This window comes from Limulus polyphemus, unplaced genomic scaffold (genome assembly GCF_000517525.1).
Source record: "Limulus polyphemus unplaced genomic scaffold, Limulus_polyphemus-2.1.2 Scaffold270, whole genome shotgun sequence".
NCBI classification, from domain to species: Eukaryota; Metazoa; Arthropoda; class Merostomata; order Xiphosura; family Limulidae; genus Limulus; species Limulus polyphemus.
In genome coordinates, this window is record NW_013665880.1 from 441,816 (window position 1) to 467,435 (window position 25,620).

Sequence of the window (25,620 nt, forward strand, 5' to 3'; positions counted from 1 at the left end):
CAAAATGATACCACACATCTGCACACATACATACCTTGTATGTTCATCTCAATTCTACTGTCAGACTTTACTGGATTGACAACAGCTGTAGGAGGAGGGCACAGTATTCATGCCATAGAGAGAGGCATGGTATGTGCACACCTTGACTCTACTGAACAGACATAAGCCACAGGAGGAGGGCACAGTATTGTAATGTGTGCTTACCTCAACTCTACAGAACAAACTGCAGCTACAGGAAGAGGGCATAGTATCATAGAGCATGCTCACCTCAGCTCTACTACTAATTAGACTCTGGTTGCAGGAGGAGGGCACACTTTCATAGTGTGTACTCTTCTCAACACAACAGACTTAGGCCACAGGAGGAGGGCACAAGTGGCAAGTGTTATAAGTATAGCTATACGAGGAGTGACTTGCACTACACTGACAGTGTCATCAACATCCCATTTTCCACTGTAATGGTGCACAATTATATATCAACCCCATCATTCTAGCAGCTGGGAAGTGCTCTCAACTCAATGAAAAAAAAAATGCCCAGATCTCTGTCAGTCCTTTAGTCCAAAAAGGCATTTTACTGGAGACCATGCAATGGGTGACTGTGAAACCCTATTTTGAAAAGCCAGCAAACAGACAAAACAATTCTGGTGCTGGCTTTTTTCATGATAGGCTATGAAATAGGTATGGTCTGCATTGGACAAAAAAGGTAAATTTATAAATAAAACACAAGGATACCCCAGGTGATCTTGTGGATCACTCCATCTCACAGTGCCATATATGGAGCCAGGGTGGATGGTATGAGCACTTTTTGTTATCCTGGCTCGATACATGTTTTGGGAAGAAAGTACTATATAACCTGGGAGCCACCAGCAGCCAACTGGCATGATCCTATGAATGCAAAAGTGATTCTGAAAGATAAATAGTACACATTCTTCTACAAGATGGTAAGATGATAGAAGAATGTTACCTAAAAAAAGCCAAAACCATCAAGAGATTAAACAGCCAGGTACAGATAAGACGAATGTGCAGAGAACATCCATCTGGAGGAGCTTATTCCAGGGCTGGTGAAGGATAGGTGCAAGAGATGAAGAAATGTGGCAAATTGAATGTGAAAAAATTGGAAATAGTCTGCAAGCATCCCCAATTTGAGAAAAATATAACAACTGGAGGAGTTAACGGACATAACCAGTAATGGGAGAAGGAAAGGGGTCTGTGGAAAAAAGGGTCTGTGAATAGGCACACAGAACAGCTCCCCAGGCCGTGGGAGCCAATCTGGGTCTGAATGGTACCATAAGTGAGAGACAGAAGGAAGAGAGATAAGAAAGCAGTATGGGCAATCTCCCAAGCAGTTAAAGATTGAGGAAGGAATGATTGGGCCTGGGGGAGGGATACAGAAATGTGATAGAGCAGGATGAAAGAAGCAACCATAGGAGAGACATCCAAACAGTAGTAATAGTAGGTGAAAAAGAGAAAGAAACAAGCCAGGATAAAGAGACTGTAAAAAAGGCAGGAAGCCAACAGCTCAAATGTGGCATGCAACAGATCATGTAAATCTCATTATGGTTTCAGTCATGCATTGGAGCAGGGGGAAGAAGATGGAAGATAAAGAAGGCACAGGAGAGAACGGAGGAAAACATCTTATGGTACCAAGAAAGGTCTCCTGACAATTAGTAGACAAGCACATGATGAACAGCCAAGGAAAAGAGGCAGAAAGGTGGCCACAGAGTGACTGCCAGGAAGAAAGGAGTGGAAGAAAGATAGATGACAAAAGACCCATCAGAGTTGCTGATAGGAAAAGATGACACAAGGACAATAAGAATGCGACAAGAGGAGTGACACAGAAGTAGAAAGTTCAGCATGATGGGCAACAGATTGGGCAAATTCCGTGTTCATGGAGGAGGCAAGATAACCCTAAAAAAAAGGGATGAATGAGTGTGAACTTAGAGAGAGAAGGGAGATTGGGGAAAGGAAGAGGTGTTTGAATGTCAATGAACCAAGGCTGAGAAAGAAAATTCAATAACAGGACTCAAGAAGGAAAATGTGTAAAGATGAGGGTCAGAGGGAGTAGATAAAGAGGGAAATGAAAATATAGAAAAAGGGAAGACAAGGTCATAAGGGAGGAAAGCCCAGAGTTGTGAAGGGTGGCAACTGTATTCAAGAAGGGCATGACCAACCAAGTGCAAATGCCCAAAGGCAAAGAAACCTGAAACTAGAACCTCATGGATGGTTGGTGCAAGAAACACCAAAGTAAGAGACTTAGTGCAACAAAACCAAATGATCCACCAGCAGGGGCAGGAACATGTCCAAAGAAGAGATAGATGGTCAAGCCCACTGAAGTGGAAGGAATACATGACCAGCATTGAAATGTCAGAAGTCCTACCCTTAACAGAAAAGGAAGCATTAAAGATGGGTGAGATCCTGTGTGAGAGGTGGTAAGCAAGTGCAAGAAGTATTCCAAAACAATACCCCATGTAGTTGCTCACAAAAGAAAAAAATGAGCCCCAAGAATGAAAATCATGGGTCCATAGTTGGAGACACATTAGTGATTTCCCCAAATAAATGATGGATTCTAGGGAAGCCAGAGTCCCCAAAGGAAAAACAACCTCTCATGTAGGAAGAGAATGAGAAATGTAAAACCTGTTAGCCAGATATGCCATTACTTGCAGGTGAAAAAGATAGGCTTAACTCAGTTGAGACAAGAAAAGACCAAAAGTACGAAATGTTGAATGGGGGTAAGATAGAACACAGATCCCAGGGCAAGCTTCCACAACTAAGCAGCCATAAGAAAAGAAGGAGGTAAGGGAAGAGGAAATATTTAAGAATGGACTAAAAGAAGGATATAGTTCAGAAAAGAAACACCAGCCCTGGGCTGTGAATATATCAAGCAAATGGCTACAGTAAACCAAAGAATATAAAAGGAGCCAATGTTGGATCAAGGGAAAAGCAAGAAAAACTGGAAAACACAAAAAGGAAGGAGGAAGAAGAGAAAACAAAAGGAGGACAAAAGGTGAAATGGGAAACAACTATCAGCAGAAAGTGAGACCAACAGCAGGAGAATAGATAGGTACCCAAAGAATTGTATATGTATGATAGTCACTGATAAGAAGATTGGCAAACTAGACTACTGGTAGAGGGAAGACAAGAAAAAAGTAGAAGACCTGGAATCAGGAATGCAAAGATAAGAAGGACAAAGATCTATACAAGGAATAGGAGTAAAAGGTAAGGACAAAGAAATAGAAAAAAAATAACCTGAGAAAATATTGAGGTCAGAAATCTTATGACAGCAAATCAAGTCACACAGGGGAAAGGAACACCACAGAAGACTTCTGGTCAAAGAAAGGGAGCCAGACAAAAAAGAAGAACACAAGGAGAAAGAAGGGGTACAAGAAAGAGGAAAATAATCTAATCCAATGAGTCCTGACAACATGGGAACAAAGGATGGAAGGATAGAGCAGAAGATGTAGAAGAGGTCAAACAGAGAAGGGAACAAATGTTTACAGAAGCATTAACAAATGCTTCAGATAAAAGGTGGATATAATAGGGGGAATACAGAAGTGGAGAACTAGAAGGTAAATGGCTCAATCCCCAAGCTGGCCATATAGATACCAATGACAAGGAATTGGAAAAAGAAAAAGAAGAAAGTCTGCAAATCAAAACAAAAGGGGTCAAAAACATTTGAGGGATGAGATATTTGGGCATGAGAAAGGAGATAAAGGAGACAGTATAAAACCTAACAACAAGCAAGGAGAAATAACAAGATAAACCCAAGAATCATGGGTTAGAAAGGTAAAATACAAAAATACTAAGAAAAACAGGCAAAAGATAAGTAGAGAAACATACCAGAAAATGATTTTTGTAGTTAAGCACAAAGCTACACAATGGGCTATCTGTGCTCTGCCCACCACGGGTATCGAAACCCAGTTTTAAGCTGTAAGTCCACAGACATACTGCTGTGCCACTGGAGGGCACCTGAAAGTGAAATGCAGAAAGAGATTGAAAGGTTAAGGACGTTTCACGAATGTGAAAATACCACCCAAAGCAAATCTGGTGAAGCTCTAACAGATTACTCCTGACTAAGGAGAAAGAAATACAGCTGATAAGCTGAGAGTAGGAGCCCAATTAAGCATGTGGTAATCTACAACACACTGAAAAATGGCTGCAACAACCCCAACAGTTAGCAAGCCTCCAAATGGCACAGCGGAAAAACTGCTTAAGTATGAACACCACCCTACACTAAGGACTAAGTATAAACTACCACCATTTGAGAATTCATAATAAATAATAAAGCTTTTGAAACAAAAGCTAAAGAAAACAAAAATCAAAGTTCCTTTAAAGATGCAAGTTTCAATAAATTGAACACAGGAGAAATTTAAACATATCTATCAAATACAATGCTGAGGAGAAGAGTTTTTTGAGTGCAAATGCACAGGAGGAGTTACTGAGCATGGAGGTGTGTCATTCTCCTATTGAAAGATGGCTTTGCTACATGATTACATCATCATGTAGTAGTGCAATTCAGGTTAAATCACATGAAATTAGGTAGGAGTTGTCTCAAGGCAAGTGGCATGCAATTCTCTTTGGTAGATGCACGAGATAGATGACTATGTGCAGATGTATGGTATCATCTCAGAGTTAACAGCTTTACTGATGTGAACAATAGTTTTAATGATAGTTTTTAGAAATACCATTTCATGAAATATTGAAATGGTGGGGTAAAAAGAACATCAAATTATAAAGGAACTGGACTTTGGAAATTATGCTACACAGTTTGTTTAGGGTTAAACCTTAAGTCATTTTGAGTTAATCAAGCTATTATTCTTTAAAAAAAACTTTTGTTAAACATCTCCATTAACAGCCAAACAGTAAGCAATTCTACATGTTATCTACCTATCAAATATGACAACTGAATACAAGCTTTTTGATCATATTTAAATGGTTTTATTAAAATAATTAGCTTACAAAGCAATTCTTTATGACACCAATTCATTGACAAAATTATAAATAATATATATTGTATGTTTCATTGAACATCCCAAGTATTTCTTTTTACTTCTTGTTACCTAGTGTTTTGTATGCATGCACATGTTGCTTTCACAGATTGAAATAATGAATAAAATACTTATAAGATATATTGGAATATTCCTTTAGCATTGCTACTCTTTTATCCAATACAAAAACCCATTATGCAATTGGTTACGTAACCTGTTCTCCCAGAATGACACCACATATCAGATCTTGCATGACAGTATTGCATTATGCCAGATTTTTCAATTATTATTAGTTATAGTAATCAAATATTAATTTCACATACAAAATTTATTCTAGTTAATTATGCACAAAGAGACTAAACTAATAATCTAGCTCAAAGAAATATTAACTTTATAGAAACACAAACAAGTTTAAGTAGAGCAATCAGAAAAATTTTCTTAACTAGTATACTATAGACGAGTCAGTGTCTGGGGTCTTAATTAATTTCACATACAAAATTTATTCTAGTTAATTATGCACAAAGAGACTAAACTAATAATCTAGCTCGAAGAAATATTAACTTTATAGAAACACAAACAAGTTTAAGTAGAGCAATCAGAAAAATTTTCTTAACTAGTGTACTATAGACGAGTCAGTGTCTGGGGTCTTGCATATAGTGTTTCTTCAGTAACCTTAGTTTTCACTCATAAATTGACATTAGTCAAGATCAAGTAAGAAATTCTGCTGGTAGTAAATACAAGTTCTTTCTGGAATTTCAAAGAGATTACCACTTCTTTCTTATAAGTAAGTACCAAGTTTTGTTACTTTTGTTTCTCTGAAGAAATAAAAAGAAGTTATTTGTAAGACTAAACAACAAAGAAATAGCCTTATCTTTATTTAAGTAAAAGAAAAAGTCGTCTATCATAAAATTATGTCAAGCATGGCCAACTTCTCAATAAAAGCTGCATACGTAATATATTTAGTCGAAATAGGTATACACAAGTATAGCAACTGTGATCAAAAGGTTTAAAGCTGTGTGATCACAGCCGTTAAAAATTACACATAAGAGAAAGTTCAATAATTATTATATATTAGAAGTTCTTTCAATTTCTATATGACATTAGAATATAAAAAGTCTTCAACTATTAAACTTTTTATCTTACTTTTAAAGAACAATAATTTCTAAATTATAACTAAAAAAACATAAATGACAACAGTTTTGGTTTGTTTGTTGTTAAGCACAAGGCTACACAATGGGTTATTTGTGCTGTACCCGCCATGAGTGTTGAAACCTGATTGTAAGTCCAGAGACTTACAAGTGAGCCACTAGGGGGCATTACAATAATATATACATTGTGTGAATGTGAGAGGAATTTTTTAAGAAGAAATGTAAAGAATACTAAAACTACTATTAAAGTTCTTATCTCACTATATCTTACAAAATACTAAGATTGAAGCATTTATTTCATTTTTCAAGCAATTATTTTCCATACAAGTTAGAAAATTTTGCAGTAATTTGTCCCTTTGGATTAAAGAACAGAAAGTTCATTAAAAATTTAAAAAACACAAGTAAGAAATTTTAACACAGTATCTGATCTATTATTTAATTCAGTAAAATAATTTTTGATTAATAAAATAATTAGTGTTAGTTAGGGAAAACTAAAAGATGTGTCAGGTGGTTTTAATGCATGCACTAGCACGAACAGAAAACACAAAAATTACTCATGCAAGACAGAAGAAATTTATTAAACAACAAAATTACAAAACTGGATATACTGCACTTACAATATTATCACAATCATCAGAAGCAATTGTTTTATAACTAACAATAATTTTGTAATGTTATCCATACAGTCACAAATTGGTTCATTACGCCAAGTTCTCCAAAACAATAAACAACCACTATTTAACAAAGTAATGGAAATAATTTTATATAAATATTCAAATATGTAGAAGTATTCCAGTTTTAACATTTTAAAACCGCCAAAAAATGGTTAGGAGATTTGTAAATGTTAATTAGTTAAAGAAAATCAAACGTGCTTAGAATAAATGTTAGTTTAGCTAATTTTATTTTAGTGTCAAGTTATGTACATTGCTACATTTATCTATTACTGCTGGCAATAAAAAAAATCAAATGACAGAATCTGGTATCTTGCCCATGCAACAACAGATCAAGACTGAACAAATTTAACAAAGAAAAATCTAAAATCAAGTTATACCACATTCACTACTCCGATATAACTTAGAAATAAACAGTTAATAAAGAAACAGGCAGTAAAACGACTAAATAACATTTGTTGCAAAACAAAAAATAAATTCTGGTTAATCTAATATCAAAACATGGAAGAACAACAAAATACTTCTACAGATAAAGGTGCTTTTAGTGCAGTTTTTACATATATGTATGACATAAAAAGTATGTTATTGTTAAAAGGATTACTAAGTACTGTATTTTATAGTAAAATAACGGATAAGACACTAATTAAACTTCTTTAGCTCTTATAAAGTATCATTTGTCTAACAAAACAAATGCAAAATAAGATTTTGTATCTTGTTATTGTTTTTAAGTTTGTTGCAGTATGTTATGGGCCTGCTTAGTAATACATAATTCAGTGTTATGTTTTCTAATATACATAACAATAAGTACCACAAAAACCTTGTATTCTCATTCATGTATATATAATGTTTAAAAATGTAAAACATTATTTGTTAGTACCATTATATTATCTAAATGATTAACATAAAAACGTCTAACTTAATTAAAAGTAATAATACTATGAAACAATCTTGTCTATGAATTTGTGGAAAGCTTTAGCTTTGTTCAAGGTTATGGAATGTTTAATGTGGAATGCTTTGCTTATCTTGTAATGCCAATGGAGAAAATACCAATTTCATGAAACTATAGCAATGGGATAGAACACCAGTATAAAATTAAAAAACAACAAATATAACAATAAACTGAAAAACCTACAAAAACAGTGAATATTCAAAGCTAATAAGACAATGCATTCTAATATTTTTATGTAAGAATATAAGCTATACTCATTATTAAGTCATTTTTATATCTGCTCTATGTAGGTAGGTATCTTGCTTTCATCAAGTCAGTATTACTCCCCTCTAATTGTCTAAAAAAGTGTCTCAAAGTCACCTGACTAATTATCTTAAGATGTGCTTAAGAAGATTTACTGCATTCTTTATGTAATTGTAGTTTTCAAATTATACACTGGGATTTAAAAATTAAAGTCAAAATCAAAAAGTTAATGATAGTTAATTTTTCAAAAAAACAATATAAACTGAATACCACAATTAATTTTTTTTACTACAAATATAAAAGTAATAGTTTGTAACTAAATTATACTTTGCACGTCAATATACAATTCTCAATAACTATGGTAAAAAAAAACACTAAATATAACATTTCTCTTAAAGTTACACAAGTATATAAAAACTAAATAAACACAAACTTGATACCAAATTTGTCTATTTTATTAATCTAAGCATGTTTCAATTCCTAAAATTATTACGTAGTCATTTAAGATTTCTAATTATCTATGCTGATGAAACTGCAATGTGTTAAAAACCACATTAAAAGCAGAAACATTATATTTTAATTGCACTAGTTAGACATATCTGCATAAACAGAATCACAAGGTCTTCAAACAAAGCTGATTAATACATTAATATCAATTACTTGGTCAAGTTTTATCCAATGTTGGTACAATAACTGATTTGTGAAAGGAAAGAAAAATCATGATTGTATACTAATGTTTTAGTTGACTTGCAGTTGTCCAATTCAGTCCTTTCATTTATAAAACAAACATTATTTTTTACTTGCCTATACAGACAATGTTACTCTCACCTAAAAAAAACTATCCACATGTTGTAATTGTGAAATTTCCTGAAAAATTCTAATAAAACACGTTCTAAGGTTAATGACATTTTGGCAAAGTGATATTTTAAAAGAATCAGTTGTTTTGCAATAATAAGTAATTGTGGTTTAAAAGGTGTATTACATATATTAAATAAATGCCACAAGATATACGAGTAAATCAACTAAGTCTCCAAAAATAAAGCTGATATTAGTTTCTTTCAGAGAGTATTGTTAAAACAGAATTAAAAATGAAGTTTATTAAACAAACTATACTTATCGCACAAAAATATATCTAAATGGAAGCAACAATTTTTTTCATATCACTTTGGTGTTTGAAGTTTTAATCATGGTATTAGTCTATAATTACAATATTTTAATTAAGGTTTAAACAACAAAGAAATCTCAAAGGATCTTTTAGTAAGAGTTCCTCTATAAAAACGTTTTTGAAGGAAAAAGACATGGTAATGTAAAGCACTATCTTCTTAAAACTGTACAACCTTTTGTTTTAACAATCTAAAAACTAATTATTCTATTCATTTTAATGATATATGTCTAAGATTTATGTTGCCCATTAAAAAATCTGAATACATTAAATTTAATATATCATCATTCCTTGTTATATATTCTAAATATTTTACTCATAAAATTGATTAAAACCAGCTTCTAATACTTCCAAAAATTAGAATAGTCTAAGGGATCTTTATTATTTTTAAAATGTCACAATTTCAGTTTTTAATAAATGGTGATTAACTTTACAATTAATTATATGTAGTCGCTCAAATTTATTCAAGCAAGAAAAACTGAAACAGACAAAAAGTGCTATGAAATAATTATTTTTATGCATGAGTGAAACTGATAAAAACTAAGTATCCAAAACAGTCAGTACCAGAATCATACAAGAACAAAACAAGTTAATTGCTTCAATTTTAGTTTCCATATCAGAATGCTCTTACAAATATGTTTTCTTACTTAACTCAGAGATTTGAAATACCCAACTCTAATTAGTGATTAAGAAATTGAATTTAATATGACAGCAAGAAAAGTGGCAGATGGACCTAATGATTAATGCTTTCAAACAGTGTTCCTTGCCAATCACATTAATGTTCTAATTACCTTTTTTTCACAATATGTGATCTTTACAGTGATGTGTTTGGCAGTACTTGTACTAATACCACTGACTTATTTTTAGGTAATTCATACTTTGTTTGTAAAAATATTGCAAACCACTAGGTTTCCTTTTTTCAATACATTTAGAATTTATTTTTTATGATTCATTATAATTTTTTTCCAATTATTCAATTTAGTTCATATTTTTTATGTAATATTTCTGAAAATTGAGTTATCCTTTTAAACCTTCCCATTAACCACCTTATCTTCCTTGTTTTTATCATCTTTTTGCAAACTCCAATCTTTATTTATTTGATAATTATGATTCCCATTCTGATTGAAACCACCAACCTTGTCTTCTTTATCCTTTTTATCTTGAGTATCTTCATTCATCCTATTGACTAGTTTTGTTGCAGCTTTTTTATCATTATCACCAATATGAGCATCAGCATCAACGTTCTTATGATCATGATCTTTGTTTTCATCATCTTTTATACGAGCTCGAATTTCCTGCAACTGTTCAGATGCATGTTGAAGTTGACTCTCCAAATCTTTATAGTTTTTCTTCCAATGATCAATTTCTTCCTATTCAAATATGGAACCATTTTATTTAACTTATGTCCATAAATATACATTCAAATGTATTGTTAAAAGAAAGTATGTACTACTTTCAATCTCATTAAAGCTTAGAACACATGTTAAGTTAATTTATTAATTTTACGTAATTATTTGGTGGTACAAGCATGTACCACCTTTTTGAAAACTTCACATTGCAGCATTTAACCATATAAAATTCTTATCTTTACATACATGTTCTACTAGGATTACAAATTTTCTAGCAGCATCCAGATGTTATATAAGTCAGTTACACTATGTGTTAACCGCTCAAAAACTTTCATTAGATCACAGAGAATATTGAATCAGGTAGCAATTGTTAGCACATCTAAAAATGTGAGTTTATTCTCTCAAAGTTACAATCTATATAATATTTTCTAAAGTATATTTTAACTACATAAACATTTTCAAAGTTGTAGAGATATAAAACTGTAAACATAAAATATATTAAGTTTTCATCTAAACCGTCCCCTCAAAAACTGATTACAAACTGTACATATTTGACATGCCATTTTTCCAAATGAAGAAAATTACAATTTCTTCCATGTTTCCATAAATTTATGAGCATGGGAATGCCCAGTTAACTCTCTCAACACAGGCTCGGTCAATCTGACCAACCAAGTGACCTCTTTTTACTCAATTAGTCTTTATAGATTTAATACTTCTAGCTTTCAATATAGTGTGTATATCTTCACAAAATTTGGCAGTCTTTCAGTTCATATTATAAGTCTTTTGCATATAAAAAATCATATTTTTTAGTGAAGTATTTTTAACAAAATAAAATAAAGATATGTCCATGAATATATTGAGTATTTGTTTTCAACAGTCCTTGTGCAAAGTAATTTTCATGTTAAAATTAAAATACTTTTCCTCATTTCAAAAATCTCATAATTTCCTTTGTGTAATCCCTAAAAACCTCCTAAATGCATTTCAAATGGTTTTTTTTCCAGTAAAACTCAAAATGGGATTGGTCAAATCGACCAACCTGGTAACCACCAAAAAAAAAAAAAAATCAAAATTTTTTTCTAGAATGACTTCAAATTGTAAAATGAAACTACATTTATTTATCCTAAGTAGTTCTAAGTTCGTAACATTATACATCTATTTATAATTAAATTTTATTGTTTTATTGCTCTTTGAACTGTGTCTAACTACTATGTGTGCCATTATAAGTTGTAAATGAATTAAATAATGCACCAAAGAATATAAACTAATAACATGCAAAAAGTAGACAAATTCCCATAATTTTCAAAATTTTCCTGACTTTCTAACTATGCGACAAGAGCTGTTACAACTTCATCCAAGCTAGTTATTAACTTTCCCACGGGAATGAAATTCGAACTCTGAATGAAATTAAAATTTAACCATTCAAAACATAACGTTATACAATACATTATTTGACAGATGAAAACCTTGACTTTCTATTGGTTATTGGTAATACATAATGAAACGTAAGAGAGAACTATCAATAAATTGTGAAAGAGAGGATGTAACAGGTGGGTATGGCAGGAGGGGTCTGATTTTCTATTCGATAGCTCTGTAACCAAACAAAATTGAAGGCTATAAAAATTATGGTTTGTTTGAGCAATAACGATTTTATAGAGAGTATTTAACATTTCATACTTTTCCGAGGGGTGATAGTTAGAATAGGGATGATGTCATACTAAGAGAAAATGTGTCACATGGGTCACACTAGTGGAAATTCAGGATTTTTTTAATATTCCCTTGTAGATTTTAGTACTTAAAACTTGTATACTATTAAAATATGGATATTAGCTAATATTTTATGCTATTCTATAACATAAACAAAAAGTATTTTAATAAAATTTTGAAGGTAAGACACTAAAACCTTGTGTCATGCACAGTAAAGGATACCCAGGGCAATAGAGTTAATTTTTCCAATATAAAATGCTTCAGTTTAAGTTACACAACACAGAAACACAAACATGCATTACCTAAATTTACTGTTACATAAATATAACTGCATGTAATGTGCTGTTGTGTACATTATACAATATTTCTAAAATGAATATTTATCAAGTCTGTTTCGTGGCTAATAATTAGTAAGATTTTATGCTATTCTAATTGGTATAACATAAACAAAAAGAGGTTTAATAAAATTTTAAATGTAAGACACTAAAATCTTGTGTCATGCACAATATTTATCAAGTCTGTTGCATGGCTAATAATTAGCTAAGATTTTATGCTATTCTAAAATGAATATTTATTAAGTCTGTTTCGTGGCTAATAATCCTTACTGTACACAGAAAACTATCAATGAACTACCAAATTTAAGTTTCTGGTTTGTTTCACAGTGACTATCACTTTGTGATTCTTCTCCTAATTCTACAAAACTGTTAATATTTAATCCAGAATGAGATAGTATTAGGAAATATTTTTCATTTTTAAGATGTTCACTTAAAGAAATCTATCACCACAGTTTTAGAAGACAATACAATACGTTTGTATTAGTGAGGTAAAAAAAATCAATATTCATCCTGGTAGAAAATATTAATAGCCTTTAGTAATAGAATTGTCTTGCACATAAAAGACTGACCTATGAAATGAAAAGTTTCAAAATGCCTTTTTTAAAGAACTTACCGCCTGTTTTTGTAATTTCCAAGCCTGGTTCAAGTTGCTCTGGGTTAAGTCTTCTTTACTTTTTTCAAGTTCTCTGTTGATTTCTATAGCAACAAGTATATGAAAAGAAAGGTTTCAGTTATATACATTTCTAATTTGTTAGTGCTAATTAAGCAATTTACATGCAGAAATATCTTTGTTTTGTACTTTTAATTCCATTAGCCTTTAAGTGTAAAATACTTACAGAAACAATTCATATACATATATTTCTTCATTTTTCTCAATGATTTGGTTTATGTAAAATAATTTATTTTTTCACATGAATATTGATTTGAACTGTTATGGTGAAGATAAATATAAAAAATATGCAGTATGTTTTTGATTTTCAAATAAGTCAAAGTTTGATATTATTTCACAATATCTTTACTTTCATGAAAATGCGAATATTTTCCATATTTCAGAGCTTGAAAATAAGGATTTTGTTTGTCAAACATTAATTTTTAACTATAAGTATGAAAAAAAAAATTGTTTCAGAATTTTTTTATACTGCTTAATGGCACTTGCATAAGTGGTGATGATGTTAATTATAAACAACAAAGTCCAGTGGAATTTGAATAACCTAAAAAAGGATAAAAAATATCCAACCATTTTACAAGAATAGCGAAGCTTTTAATGATGAAAGAAAATAAATTATGTAATCGATACAAATGAGCTACATACTGTTTACTTCTTATACTGTAGGATTTAAAACAAACACTGTTTAAGTACATCTCACCGATTCACTTTATAGTATTATGAATTACTTCAGATTTTATTTTACACTAATGGGTTCCTATGCTCTGTTTGAATGAGGTAGATACAATAGAAGTTAACATTTTCTTACTCTGAAAATTTATTTCCAATAGGTACATACCTCCTCTTACTCAAAGCTATCTCGATCCTGGTCTGTCCTCTAAGCTTTGCTAAAAACAAATTGTGCTACAGCGCACCAGTCTTTATATCCCATCAGCTTTGCGACATTTCAGAACAAGTGTTGATCATGTGACTACTCTTTACCAATTGTACTGCACCATCTATACGTGGCACAGTTAGCTCCCACTACTATTCTAGAACATTCTCACTTTCAAGAATTGGCAGGTAAAAACCATAAACACCAGCATCTCAGTAGGGAGGAAGAGTGGGAAGTGGGTGAGTGGAAGTACCTATTGGAAAAACAATTTTAGAGTCAAGAATGTTAACTTTCGAAGCAGTACTACCTCTTCTCACCCAAAGCTAGAATCCCACATTGCCATGGTGGAGTGGCCAGGGAGAATCTGGTTGGGCCAAGATGAGCCACCAGATTCATAATGCCAGGAACGTGACATGTCAAGATTGCTATAAAGTGGTCATGGGCCCAGTAAAGAAGATCCAGAGCCTGAAAACACAGATATCTGGATTTGGTTCCCCCTTGCTTGGTGATATAGCTGATGACAGTGGAATATTCAGAGTGAACCATAACCACCCGCCTCCTCAAGAGTGGGAGGAAATGATACAGAACCCGAAAAACTAACAAAAGTTTCAGAATGTTGAAAATGGAGAGTAGCCTCCTCGACATACCATTGACCAGAAATATCTTTTGTAATTGAGGAAACCCCCCTAATGCAGGAAGGAAGCATCAATAAACAGATGATACTCTGGACAAGGTGGAGGGATGGAAACCCCCACCGTGGTGAGTTCCCTTTCGAGCCACCAAGCAGGATTGGCCCTGATTCCAGGTGGAAGGGTAACGGGATGGTCCAAGGGATCGTGGGAGGTTGTGAGCTTGACCCAAGGGAATGATAGGTTCTAGGGAAGCCCACATCCCCAGAATAGAGAGAACCTTCATGTAGTGAGAAAAGGAGAGAGTATGGCCATTGAGACACCCCCACTCCATATCCTTTAGCCGAACTGGAGAAGGCTGGGCCCGACAAAGATGGGAATTGAATAAAAAACCCAATGCAATAAGACATTGACTGGGGTTAAGAATGGCCTTCTCCAACTGGATCACAAAACCCAACCCAATTAGCTTCCCAAAGAAGTAAGCAGGTGTGACTGACCGACTGGGCACAGGAAGAGGTGAGCAGGAGCCAGTCGTTCATGTAAAGGAGAGTCCAACGACTTAATCAGTGAAAATCATGGACAAAAGAGCTTCCACTTGACAAAACACATGGAGCCAAAGGACTGAATGGTAGCACCCAGAACTAGAAGACATGACTCTTGTGGACAATCCAAAGAAAACAACTAAGATAGGTATCCCTCACTATAATTTGGTTATCAAGAGTCCTGGTGAATAAAACTCCTGAAGTAAGAAGTAGGACTCCATGGTGAAGCAAGGTGGCTCCAGATAAGAGGTCAACTAGGACTGGTCTATGATGGGTCTCCAATCTCCTGTTTTTCAAGGGACAACAATTAGACAGGATTAAAACCCCAGTTGATTGGGTACCAAATGTTCAACAGCCCCTTTGTATAGTAGGTCTTGAACAGATTAGGCAAGATGACTGGAGAAGGTATGATCCTAAGGAGGAGAGAAGGAGATCTGGGAAGTGGATGGGGGAGGAGTGGAACTGAAGGAAGAAACCTTCAGACAGAACCCGTAGAACCCACAGAACTGTTGTGAAGTGTAGCCAAAAAACATAAACAAAACATACTTAGAGAAAGTACTGATTACTAAAAAACTAAGAATTTGTAGATTCTATAAAGTACATAAAAATAAATTTGCAAACAATAAATTTGATGTAAAACATAAAACCATAAACAACACCTAAAATACAAAACAACTAAAGGAATTTAAAAGACACGTAAATATAGAACTTATATGTCCACTCAAAGAACTAATAATACAAAGGACACAAAAGTAAAACCTACCATGAAGAATGACAATGAAAAGGCACCCAGTTAACAATAACAAAATTGAACTCAAATCTAATTCCCAGTTAGATGTGACTAGTAGTAAATATAAAGGAATTTACGAATTAACCCTATCGCCCCGGGTATCCTTTACTGCACATAACACAAGGTTTTAGTTTCTTACATTCAAAATTTTATTAAACTACTTTTTGTTTATGTTATACCAAATAAAATAGCATAAAATCTTAGATAATAATCCATATTTTACGAGTATAAATGTTTTAAGTTCTTAAATCTACAAGGGAATATTAAAAAAAAAAAAATCATGAATTTCCACTAGTGTGACCCATGTGACGCATTTTCTTTTAGCATGTCATAATCCCAATTTATCCATCACTCCTCGAAAATGTACGAAATTAAACATAAATTACTCTCTATAATATCGTTATTGCTCAAACAAACCATAATTTTTATAGTCTTACATTTTGTTTGGTTACAGAGCTATCGATTAGAAAATCATACCCCTCCTGCCACACCCACCTGTCACATTCTCTCTTTCACAATTCGTTGACAGTTTTCTCTTATGTTTCATTATACATTACCTATAACCAATAGAAAGTCAAGGTTTCCATCTATCAAATGATGTATTGTATAATGTTGTATTCTGAACAGAATATTGTCAAGTTCACTCATAGTACAAGATTCATTCCCGTGGGAAAGTTAACAACTAGCTTGGATAAATTTGTAACGGCTCTTGTCGCATAGTTAGAAAGCCAGGAAAATTTTGAGAGTTAAGGGAATTTGTCTACTTTTTATGTTATTAGTCTATATTATTTGGTGCAATATTTAATTAAATAAAAATTATTAAATGCATTACTATCATTACTATAAAAAATTAGGCTTAACTCCTTCGAAACCCGAGAGCAAGAAAAAAGATTAGGTAAGTTCTTTATTTCTTGTTTTTCATATTTATGCTTTATTTATTATTGTAAAAGTAATTAAATCTAAAAATACGAATCTTTCTAAGTTATTTAAGACTAGATTAGGTAAAATAAATAATAATAATAATAATATAATTAAAATGGTTCATAAGGCACTCATGCGAGCAGCTCGTGGGTAATGAAATGTGATAGCATAACATGAGCTGCATGTTTCCAGAGTGATTTACAATGATGCAGATAATAGTTAGACACGGTGCAAAGGGCAATAAAACAATAACATTTAATTATAAATAGATGTATAATGTTATGAACTTACAGCTACTTAGGATAAACGAATGTACTTTCATGTTGCAATTTGAAGTCATTCTAGAAAGAAAAAAAAAGGGCAATTTAGGTTTATTTTGATTTTCGTTTTGGTGGTTACCAGGTCAGTTGAATTGACCTAGCCCATTTTTGAGATAGAGTAGAGAAAATAACAGATAAACTATAAAGTTTTACAGAAAAAAAAAAACGTTTGAAATGCATTTAGAAGGTTTTAGGGATTACACAAAGGAAATATGAGATTTTTGAGATGAGGAAAAGTATTTTTAATTTTAACATGAAAATTACTTTGTACATGGACTATTCAAAACAAATGCTCAATATATTCATGAACAAATCTTTATTTTATTTTATTAAAATACTTCACTAAGAAATATGATTTTTATGTGCGAAAGATGTATTATAATATTAACTGAAAGACTGCCAAATTTCGTGAAAATATACCCACTATATTGAGAGTTATAAGTATAAATCTATAAAGACTTTAAATGAGTACAAAAAAGGTCACGTGGTCGGTCAAATTGACCAAGCCCTTATTGAGAGTGTTAACTAACAAACAGTGAAAGGAAGTATAAATAAAAAATTGGCTGAAGTTACATTTACTGAAACAGTAACTATTGTGCATAACCTGTACATATACCATAAATTGAACAAAAACAAAGTAACAATCAAACTCTAAATGCAAATTCAAACTGAATTAACTTAGATGGTAAAAAAATTATAAAATTCTAACATACCAAATACTGAGCAGAGAAGACATGAAAAACCTAAGTTATCACGTGAGGAAATTAGGTTAATCCACACAAGCTCACATAAACTTGCTAAACATGGGTATACCTACTGGGAGTGAGGAATACATGCTGAAAAACTTACATAGATTTACAGGGAAAAGGAACAATAACTAACCCAGGAGATTACATGAACAGCAGTAACAGGTGGAAGGTGCAGTAGAAATAAATTTCCATTCAGTAGTTATATCCTTTTTCCCAAAAACTCGTAACATGATAGGAAGAAATCATCGGCCAAATGTAAGACACGAACTTCCCGTGAACAAAGGCCTGTACTTCTCCAGCAGACATCATCAATCCTGAGATCTAGGGACTCATATCAGAACCATTGTTGACTATCACGGGTATTTCATCATCCACCATATTAAATCTCAAATTCATATGAACAAATCAGAATTTGGAAAACAGAAATATTTCTATAAGAAACGAGTGGAAACAACAGAAATCAAACACAAAAAATTGAAATTGGAACTGATATAAATTTATGATTAAGCACAATCAAAATTTTATAGTCACATGGAGAGCAAGTTAAAACACGTCTACATACTAGAATGGCAACAAAGAAAGTGAGGATTGTTCTAGAAAAGTAGAGGGAGCTAGGTGCACCAGTATAAATGGCACAGTACAATTGGTAGAGAGTAGTCACATGATCAATACATTCTGAAATGGCACAAAACTGATGGGGTATAAAGACTGGTGTGCTGTAGCAAAAGTTTTTTTTAGCAATGCTAAGAGGGCAGACCAGGATCAAGATAGCTTTGGGTGATAGGTGGTAGTACCATTTTGGAAGTATAATTTATGATTTGTTACTTCACATTCCATAAATATGTGTCTGTCTTTCACACACATTGTATCAAGACATGATAAGTTACATATAAAGTTGATCAATTATGCTTATGCTTTCTTACACTTAATTTTAGTGAATGTTTTAATTTAAAATGATTTCATAAAATAATTTTTACTGTAATTTTACATGCAAATTTATTAGTCAAAAATTAAATTTTTAAATTTTTTCTGCATTTCCTACATTTGATTGGTAAATTCCCAACTGTTTATCGTTATTTCAAACTCTGAAATTCAATTAGTGTTTATATTTCACCTTCCAGTTTACCAATCTGTTCATCCTTCTGCTGCCTAATAATCTGTAGCTGATTGTACATATCTGACTGTATCTTCATTTTAGCCTCTTCCATATGTGATAAGTTCTGCTTTGACTGGTCTATTACATTCATCAGCAGGTTAAGCTTTTTCTCAGACTCATCACACTTCTCCTAAAATTGATTGTCAAATACAAAAGCAACTTCATGTAGATTAAGATTAAAGAAGTGTAATATAGAGAAATTTTGGTAAAACAAAAGTGTACCTTTACTTGTACACATGTACTTTTTATTTATAATTTAATATATTTTGCTTTTCCAACAAACATACAAAATATACATAAGGTACAACTATTTATAAAAAAAAAAGTTAATATATTCTATAGTATTGGAAGTAATTACAAAGATGCAAAAGTGATACAGAAAAAAATGAGTCACAAACAATGAGTAATTGTAACTACATGGTCAATTTATCATCAGTAATAATACATTACCACATAAAATACAAAATAAATGTGATTAAGCTATATAATGCACTAGTATTTTGTATTTACTTTAAACAGAGTAATGCATATTGTTTTTATTAACGTATTTTTGTGAAATATAATTCCAAAGATCCTGTAATATTCCTGAGAATTGAATTTTGTAAGTTTATACATCCTTAAAAGTATTTATACTGAAACATGTCAAGTCTTTTAACATTCAGAGTTTCTATACTCTGAGTTGCCTTCTCTAGCCAAAAATTTCATTTCTAAACACTTGTAATATAGCATTTCTGCTCCAGGTGCCAAAAGTACATTCACCTATTTCTGGGAACAGTATAGTTGACCATACTTTTTACAGACAATATACAGTGTGACACTATCCAATTTGATTAGATGACAGCCAATTACAACGTAAGCTAAACATATATTGTACTCTGGTGCAGTTCCTTTTCATACAATACAGAGAGGAGTAATCCCATAATACTTGCATTGTATACCCATTTTATTTACTGTTTCCATAATTACTTTCAATACTCTACTGCTAAAGAATTTACAACTGGTATAAACTACAATATAAACACTATACACACACATTTGGATATAAAGTCTAAACATAGTACTATCAATTACATACAAAAAACAATATTTTATGATATTTATACTTAAGAATTATTCAGTATGTTAACTATGTTTCTTCCTTAGCTAGTAATGTAGTTAAACATTTCTAATTCAGTGTACTTCCTCAGAAGAAACTAAATTTTCTGTAATAAATGGTTATATATATATATATATATTTTTATGTATTAATAGATGCAACTATAAGTATATATATATATATTCTAAATTTACCTCAAGTTCCTGCTTTTCATTGGTTAAAAATTCCAGTTTTTCTTGTGCTAATCTCTAGAAAAGATGAAAGATACCAATGAAAGATTTATTATAACTCCAAATGACACAAAAGTATGAAATTGTAAAACATAAGCTTATTTTCTCGAACAGAAAAAATATTTCTTATTATATTTTTAAGACAATTATAGTATAACCATTTTTCATCTCTTAGTTTTCTTATGAGTACTTGTTATATACTTTAGCAGTACTGTTTGTTTGTTTGTTATGGATTTCACTCAAAGCTACACGAGGGCTATCTGCGCTAGCTGTCCCTAATTTAGCAGTGTAAGACTAGAGGGAAGGCAGCTAGTCATCACCACCCACCACCATCTCTTGAGCTACTCTTTTACCAACAAATAATGGGATTGACCGTCACATTATAATGCCCCCACGGTTGAAAGGGCGAGCATGTTTGGTGGTATGGGGATTCGAACCCGCGACTCACGGATTGCGAGTCGAGCTCCCTAACCACCTGGCCTTGCCGGGCCCTGCAATACTGAAAGTTAATATTATTGTAATAAGTTATAAATACAGCATGGCTCAAACTTGTTCTTTTATGTTTAATAATAGTTCTTACTTAAAGTAACTGTGAAGCAGTCAAGTCTGACAAAGAGCATCTATATAAAATTGTTGTCAATTTATATAAATTTTACTTAATATTACTTAGAGCTACTGAGGTGAATTTACAGAAATGTTCGTGAACAGGAAATAATGTTATTTACATATAATTTATTTTCTATTGAAATAAACAGAGATAAATCACGTATAAAATCAACTACTTTTAAGCACTGACTGAATTGAAACATTTTATAATCCTTAAAACAGATGAAGGTAAAAAAAGTAAACCATGAGTTTTTTTTTTTTTTTTTATTACCATTAGTCTCTCTTAACTCTCTCAACACGGCCTCAGTCAATTTGACCGACCACATGACCTCTTTGTACTTGTTTAAAGTCTTTATAGATTTAATAATTTTAACATTCAATATAGCTGGCAGCCTTTCAGTTAATATTGTAAGTGTTTCACATAAAAAAAATCATATTTTTTAGTGAAGTGTTTTTAACAAAATAAAATAAAGATTTGTCCAAGAATATATCGAGTATTTGTTTTGAATAGTTCATGTGCAAAGTAATTTTCATGTTAAAATTGAAAAATACTTTTCCTCATCAAAAAAATCTCAAATTTCATTTGTATAATCCCTAAAACCTCCTAAATGCGTTTCAAACGTTTTTTTTTTCATTAAAACTTTATAGTTTATCTGTTAGTTTCTCTATCCTATCTCAAAACAGAATCAGTCAATTCGACTGACCTCATAACCACCTACACAAAAATTGAAATAAATCTAAATTACCCTTTTTTTCTTTTTAGAATGACTTCATATTGTAACAAGAAATAAAATACTTAACCAATCTTCTGTTTTCTTGTTGTCAATTGTCGAAGAGAGTTAACCCTAATTTTTATACTAATGATAGTAATGCACTTAATAATTTTTATTTAATTAAATAATGCAACAAAGAATATAGACTAACAACATGCAAAAAGTAGACAAATTCCCTTACCTCTAAAAATTTTTTTGCTTTCTAACTATGCAACAAGAGTCGTTATAAATTCATCCAAGCTAGTTGTTAACTTTCTCATGGGAACGATATTGGTTCTCTGAGTGAAACTGACATTTAACCATTCAGAACATAATGTTACACAACATCTCATTTTATAGATGAAAACCTCAAATTTTAATTGGTTAGAAGTAATATATAATTAAACGTAAAAGAGAACTATTAACGAATTCTGAAAGAGAGGGTGTGACAAGTAGGTGTGGCAGTAGGGGGTCTGATTTTCTATTCGATAGCTCTGTAACCAAATAAAATTGATGACTAAAAATTATGGTTTGTCTGAGCAATGATGATTTTATAGAAAGTAATTTATGTTTAATATCGTACTTTTTCGAGGGGTGGTGAATAAAATATGGAAGATAACATGCTAAAAGAAAATGCGTCACATGGGTCACACTAGAGGAAATTCAGGATTTTTTTTTATATTGCCTTGTAGAATTTTTAACTTAAAACTTCTATACTATTAAAACATGGATTATTAGCTAAGATTTTATGCTATTTTAATTGGTATAATATAAACGAAAAGTAGTTTAATAAAATTTTGAATGTAAGACACTAAAACCTCGTGTCATGTGCAATAAAGGATAGCTGTAGTGATAGGTATAAAGGAAACACAATCATTATTCTACTCAAAAAAATTGGACCACTTGTACAAATTTCATTACTTGTGAACTTGAACTACTCTATTCAGAGGTTCATTTCTTATTTTGCCTTTACTTAACCCATAGGGGTCTTTTTACCTGTTTAATTGTATAAAAAACAAGCTTCTGAGATCTCCATATATATAATTTAAGAACAAAATTGGAATTTCATCACTTCAATTTCACACTATTAGAAATATTTTTATACTCTACGAGGACAAAATTTGCTTTTCAGACTTCTCCAATTAATTAAGTTCTGAAAGGAATAAGTCATCAGTTTATTAACCTAAGTAGTATTAAACATGAATAAAAACTGTTCTTGCTGGAATGGTACTAAACAAACATTTACACTAAGTTTTTCACTCATTATGACATAATGTATAGTTATTTTCCTACCTTTTCTGTTGCCATCTGGTTTTGAATAGCATTATTGTTCTGTTGTGCTTCTATTATAAAAACAACAACAAAGAACAAATTAGTTCCCACAAGTGAACAAAAAATTATTTCCTTTCAACATAGTTCTCCTTCAGTTAGTCTACAATAATGAATATAAATACTAAATCCCTATTTATATGTACAGTTCAACATTTGAAATATATTTTCTCATGGTATTGATCCTATTCTAATAAAATATTCAAAGAACTTTCTTATTTTATATGTTACTGATATAACGATTTAATTTTATTACACAATCTACAGAAGCACATTATATATATATTTAGTGCTAATCACAGCAAGATTCCTCACAATTCGTGGAAGTAAAAAGAAACCTAAAGTCAGTCCACAGTGTTTTTGTAATGAGTCCAACAACCAAAAGTCATCTACACAGCTTTTAACAAAACTAGCATTAGTTCCTCATTTGTCACAGTCAGCATCGCTCAGCTGAGCTGAAAATAATTACAATTTTTGTAATGTGCACAAGCTGTGACATTTTATGTAACAGAACCAATGATTGTTGTCACAATTAATATCTTCAGATATCAACACTATGCCACCCATCATTCTTATGAAATAAAATTCAAGCTTAAGAAGTTCACCTGTCACATAATCAGCTGTACTTCAGGTAATATTAATATTCTATGATTTCAAAGTCTTTTTCACATATATAAAACAAGGATTAAAACATTTTTTTAAACACAGCTGATATGTGGTTGCTCATTAAAATATGAGGTAATATGAAGCTTTCCTTACTAAGAAGGTTTATATTAAAATAAACAAAAAAATATGACATATTCATAATACCAGAGTTCTTAAATAAACTACCAGATGGTTACTTTTATGCAATAAATTAGATTATTCTTGTATTTTAACCTTAAAATGACAATGAAGACAAAAGATACCACTTGAAAATCTAACAAGAGCTAAGTTAGCCACTGATAACTGCCTTCCTGCACTGGGTACTCAGTAATTAAACAAATGGCTACATTTACACATATATTTTTACATCTTCATTACAGTAATAATTAATCTTAATCTTATTTATTCAAATATAAATAAACACATAAACTACAATATATATATGTACTACTATGTTAAACATAAAAATATTGCAAATGTAACATGATGTTGACAATTTTTTTAATAAAAATTTACAGTTTTACACCAAATTTTTCTGATACACTTGGTTATTTTCAATTTATATTTTAAAACGTACTTCCATATACAATTCTTCTCCTAATCTCTGGCATCTTTCAGTTAGGACCTTTTCTCTTTTTGGCTTATATTAATGACATTAAAGTTTCGGGTGTTGTTGGCTGTGAGGAGGATCCTACTGCCTAACAAAGGGATTTGGATTATTTGGTGAGTTGGGCAAATATATGGCAGATAGCTTTTATTGATAATAAATCCATGGTAATGCATGTGGGGTATCATAATTTAAATTATGAGAATAATTTTGATGAAAATAACCTTAACAGTGTTATGGAAAAAAATGTTGGTGTTCTGGTTGATCAGTCTCTTAAGCTATTTAAGCAATGTGCTGTTGTTAGTGGCAGGGAAAATAGGATTGTAGGTTGTATCTGCAGAAATTTTAAAAACACATCTAGAGAGATTATAACGTTATTGGTTAGTGTTCAGCCTTGAGCTCCTTACCTCAGAAGGGACACTGAATTGTTGGAAAGGGTTCAGAGGAGGGTTACTAGGATGATACTGTGGATGGAAATGTTGTCATATGAGGACAGGTCAAGATTTGTATGTATCAAAATAATAACTGGTTTAATATCTAATCAGTAAATTATACAAAATGGAAATAAAAACTATAGTTTTAAATTGGTTAAAGTTATCTGGTCCAGTGAAATTAAGAACATCATATTATAATGCCAGATCCTGTTATCAAGTCTGCATATCTCATACTTTGAAAATGTATAATGGATTTAAGATAAAAAAAATACATAGATGAGTTTGATTATATGTCACACTCAGTTCCCTTTTTGTTGTCCAGTGCTGAAAGTGCACAAAGAAAGATTTTTGATCAAAATGAACTTCAAGATATAAAATACTCAAAAAAAAAATATATAACACCTATTACTGTATTAGTATTAAAGCTATAATATTAATTATGCTAAGAAATATCATTTGTCAAGCACTTATTTCATCAACTACACAACATCACCTTACGCTAATGCAAAGTTCATGATTTCATATGCAGTACATGGGTGTCATGTGAAATTTTCATGGTTTTTTTCTTCTTAAATCAGTAACACTTTTAGGCCTAAGCAAGCCATGAGTCAGTAGCAAGTCCAGTAAAGTACCACTGAAGAAAAATATGAGCAGCAGCAGCAGCAGCAGCAGCAGCAAAACAAAAAAAAAAAAAAAAAAAAAAAAAAAATAATAATAATAATAATAATAA

The 25,620-nt window shown here is 31.7% G+C and overlaps 1 protein-coding gene across 6 annotated transcripts in view; it reads right to left on the minus strand.

Annotated features, from left to right (window-relative positions):
* Positions 1 to 25,620, minus strand: part of LOC106456905 (Golgi integral membrane protein 4-like) — a 63,461-nt gene that overhangs the window by 21,323 nt on the left and 16,518 nt on the right. For 5 of the 6 annotated variants that reach the window (XM_013916279.2, XM_013916278.1, XM_013916280.2 and 2 more), the window contains 5 exons: positions 23,169 to 23,218; positions 20,482 to 20,535; positions 19,150 to 19,321; positions 13,157 to 13,239; positions 10,292 to 10,525 (listed from right to left, as the gene is read on the minus strand). In XM_013916279.2, the coding sequence (XP_013771733.1) occupies positions 10,292 to 10,525; positions 13,157 to 13,239; positions 19,150 to 19,321; positions 20,482 to 20,535; positions 23,169 to 23,218 (593 nt within the window). The remainder of the gene's footprint in view (positions 1 to 10,291; positions 10,526 to 13,156; positions 13,240 to 19,149; positions 19,322 to 20,481; positions 20,536 to 23,168; positions 23,219 to 25,620) is intronic. The other variant, XM_022382688.1, reaches the window with a different exon arrangement.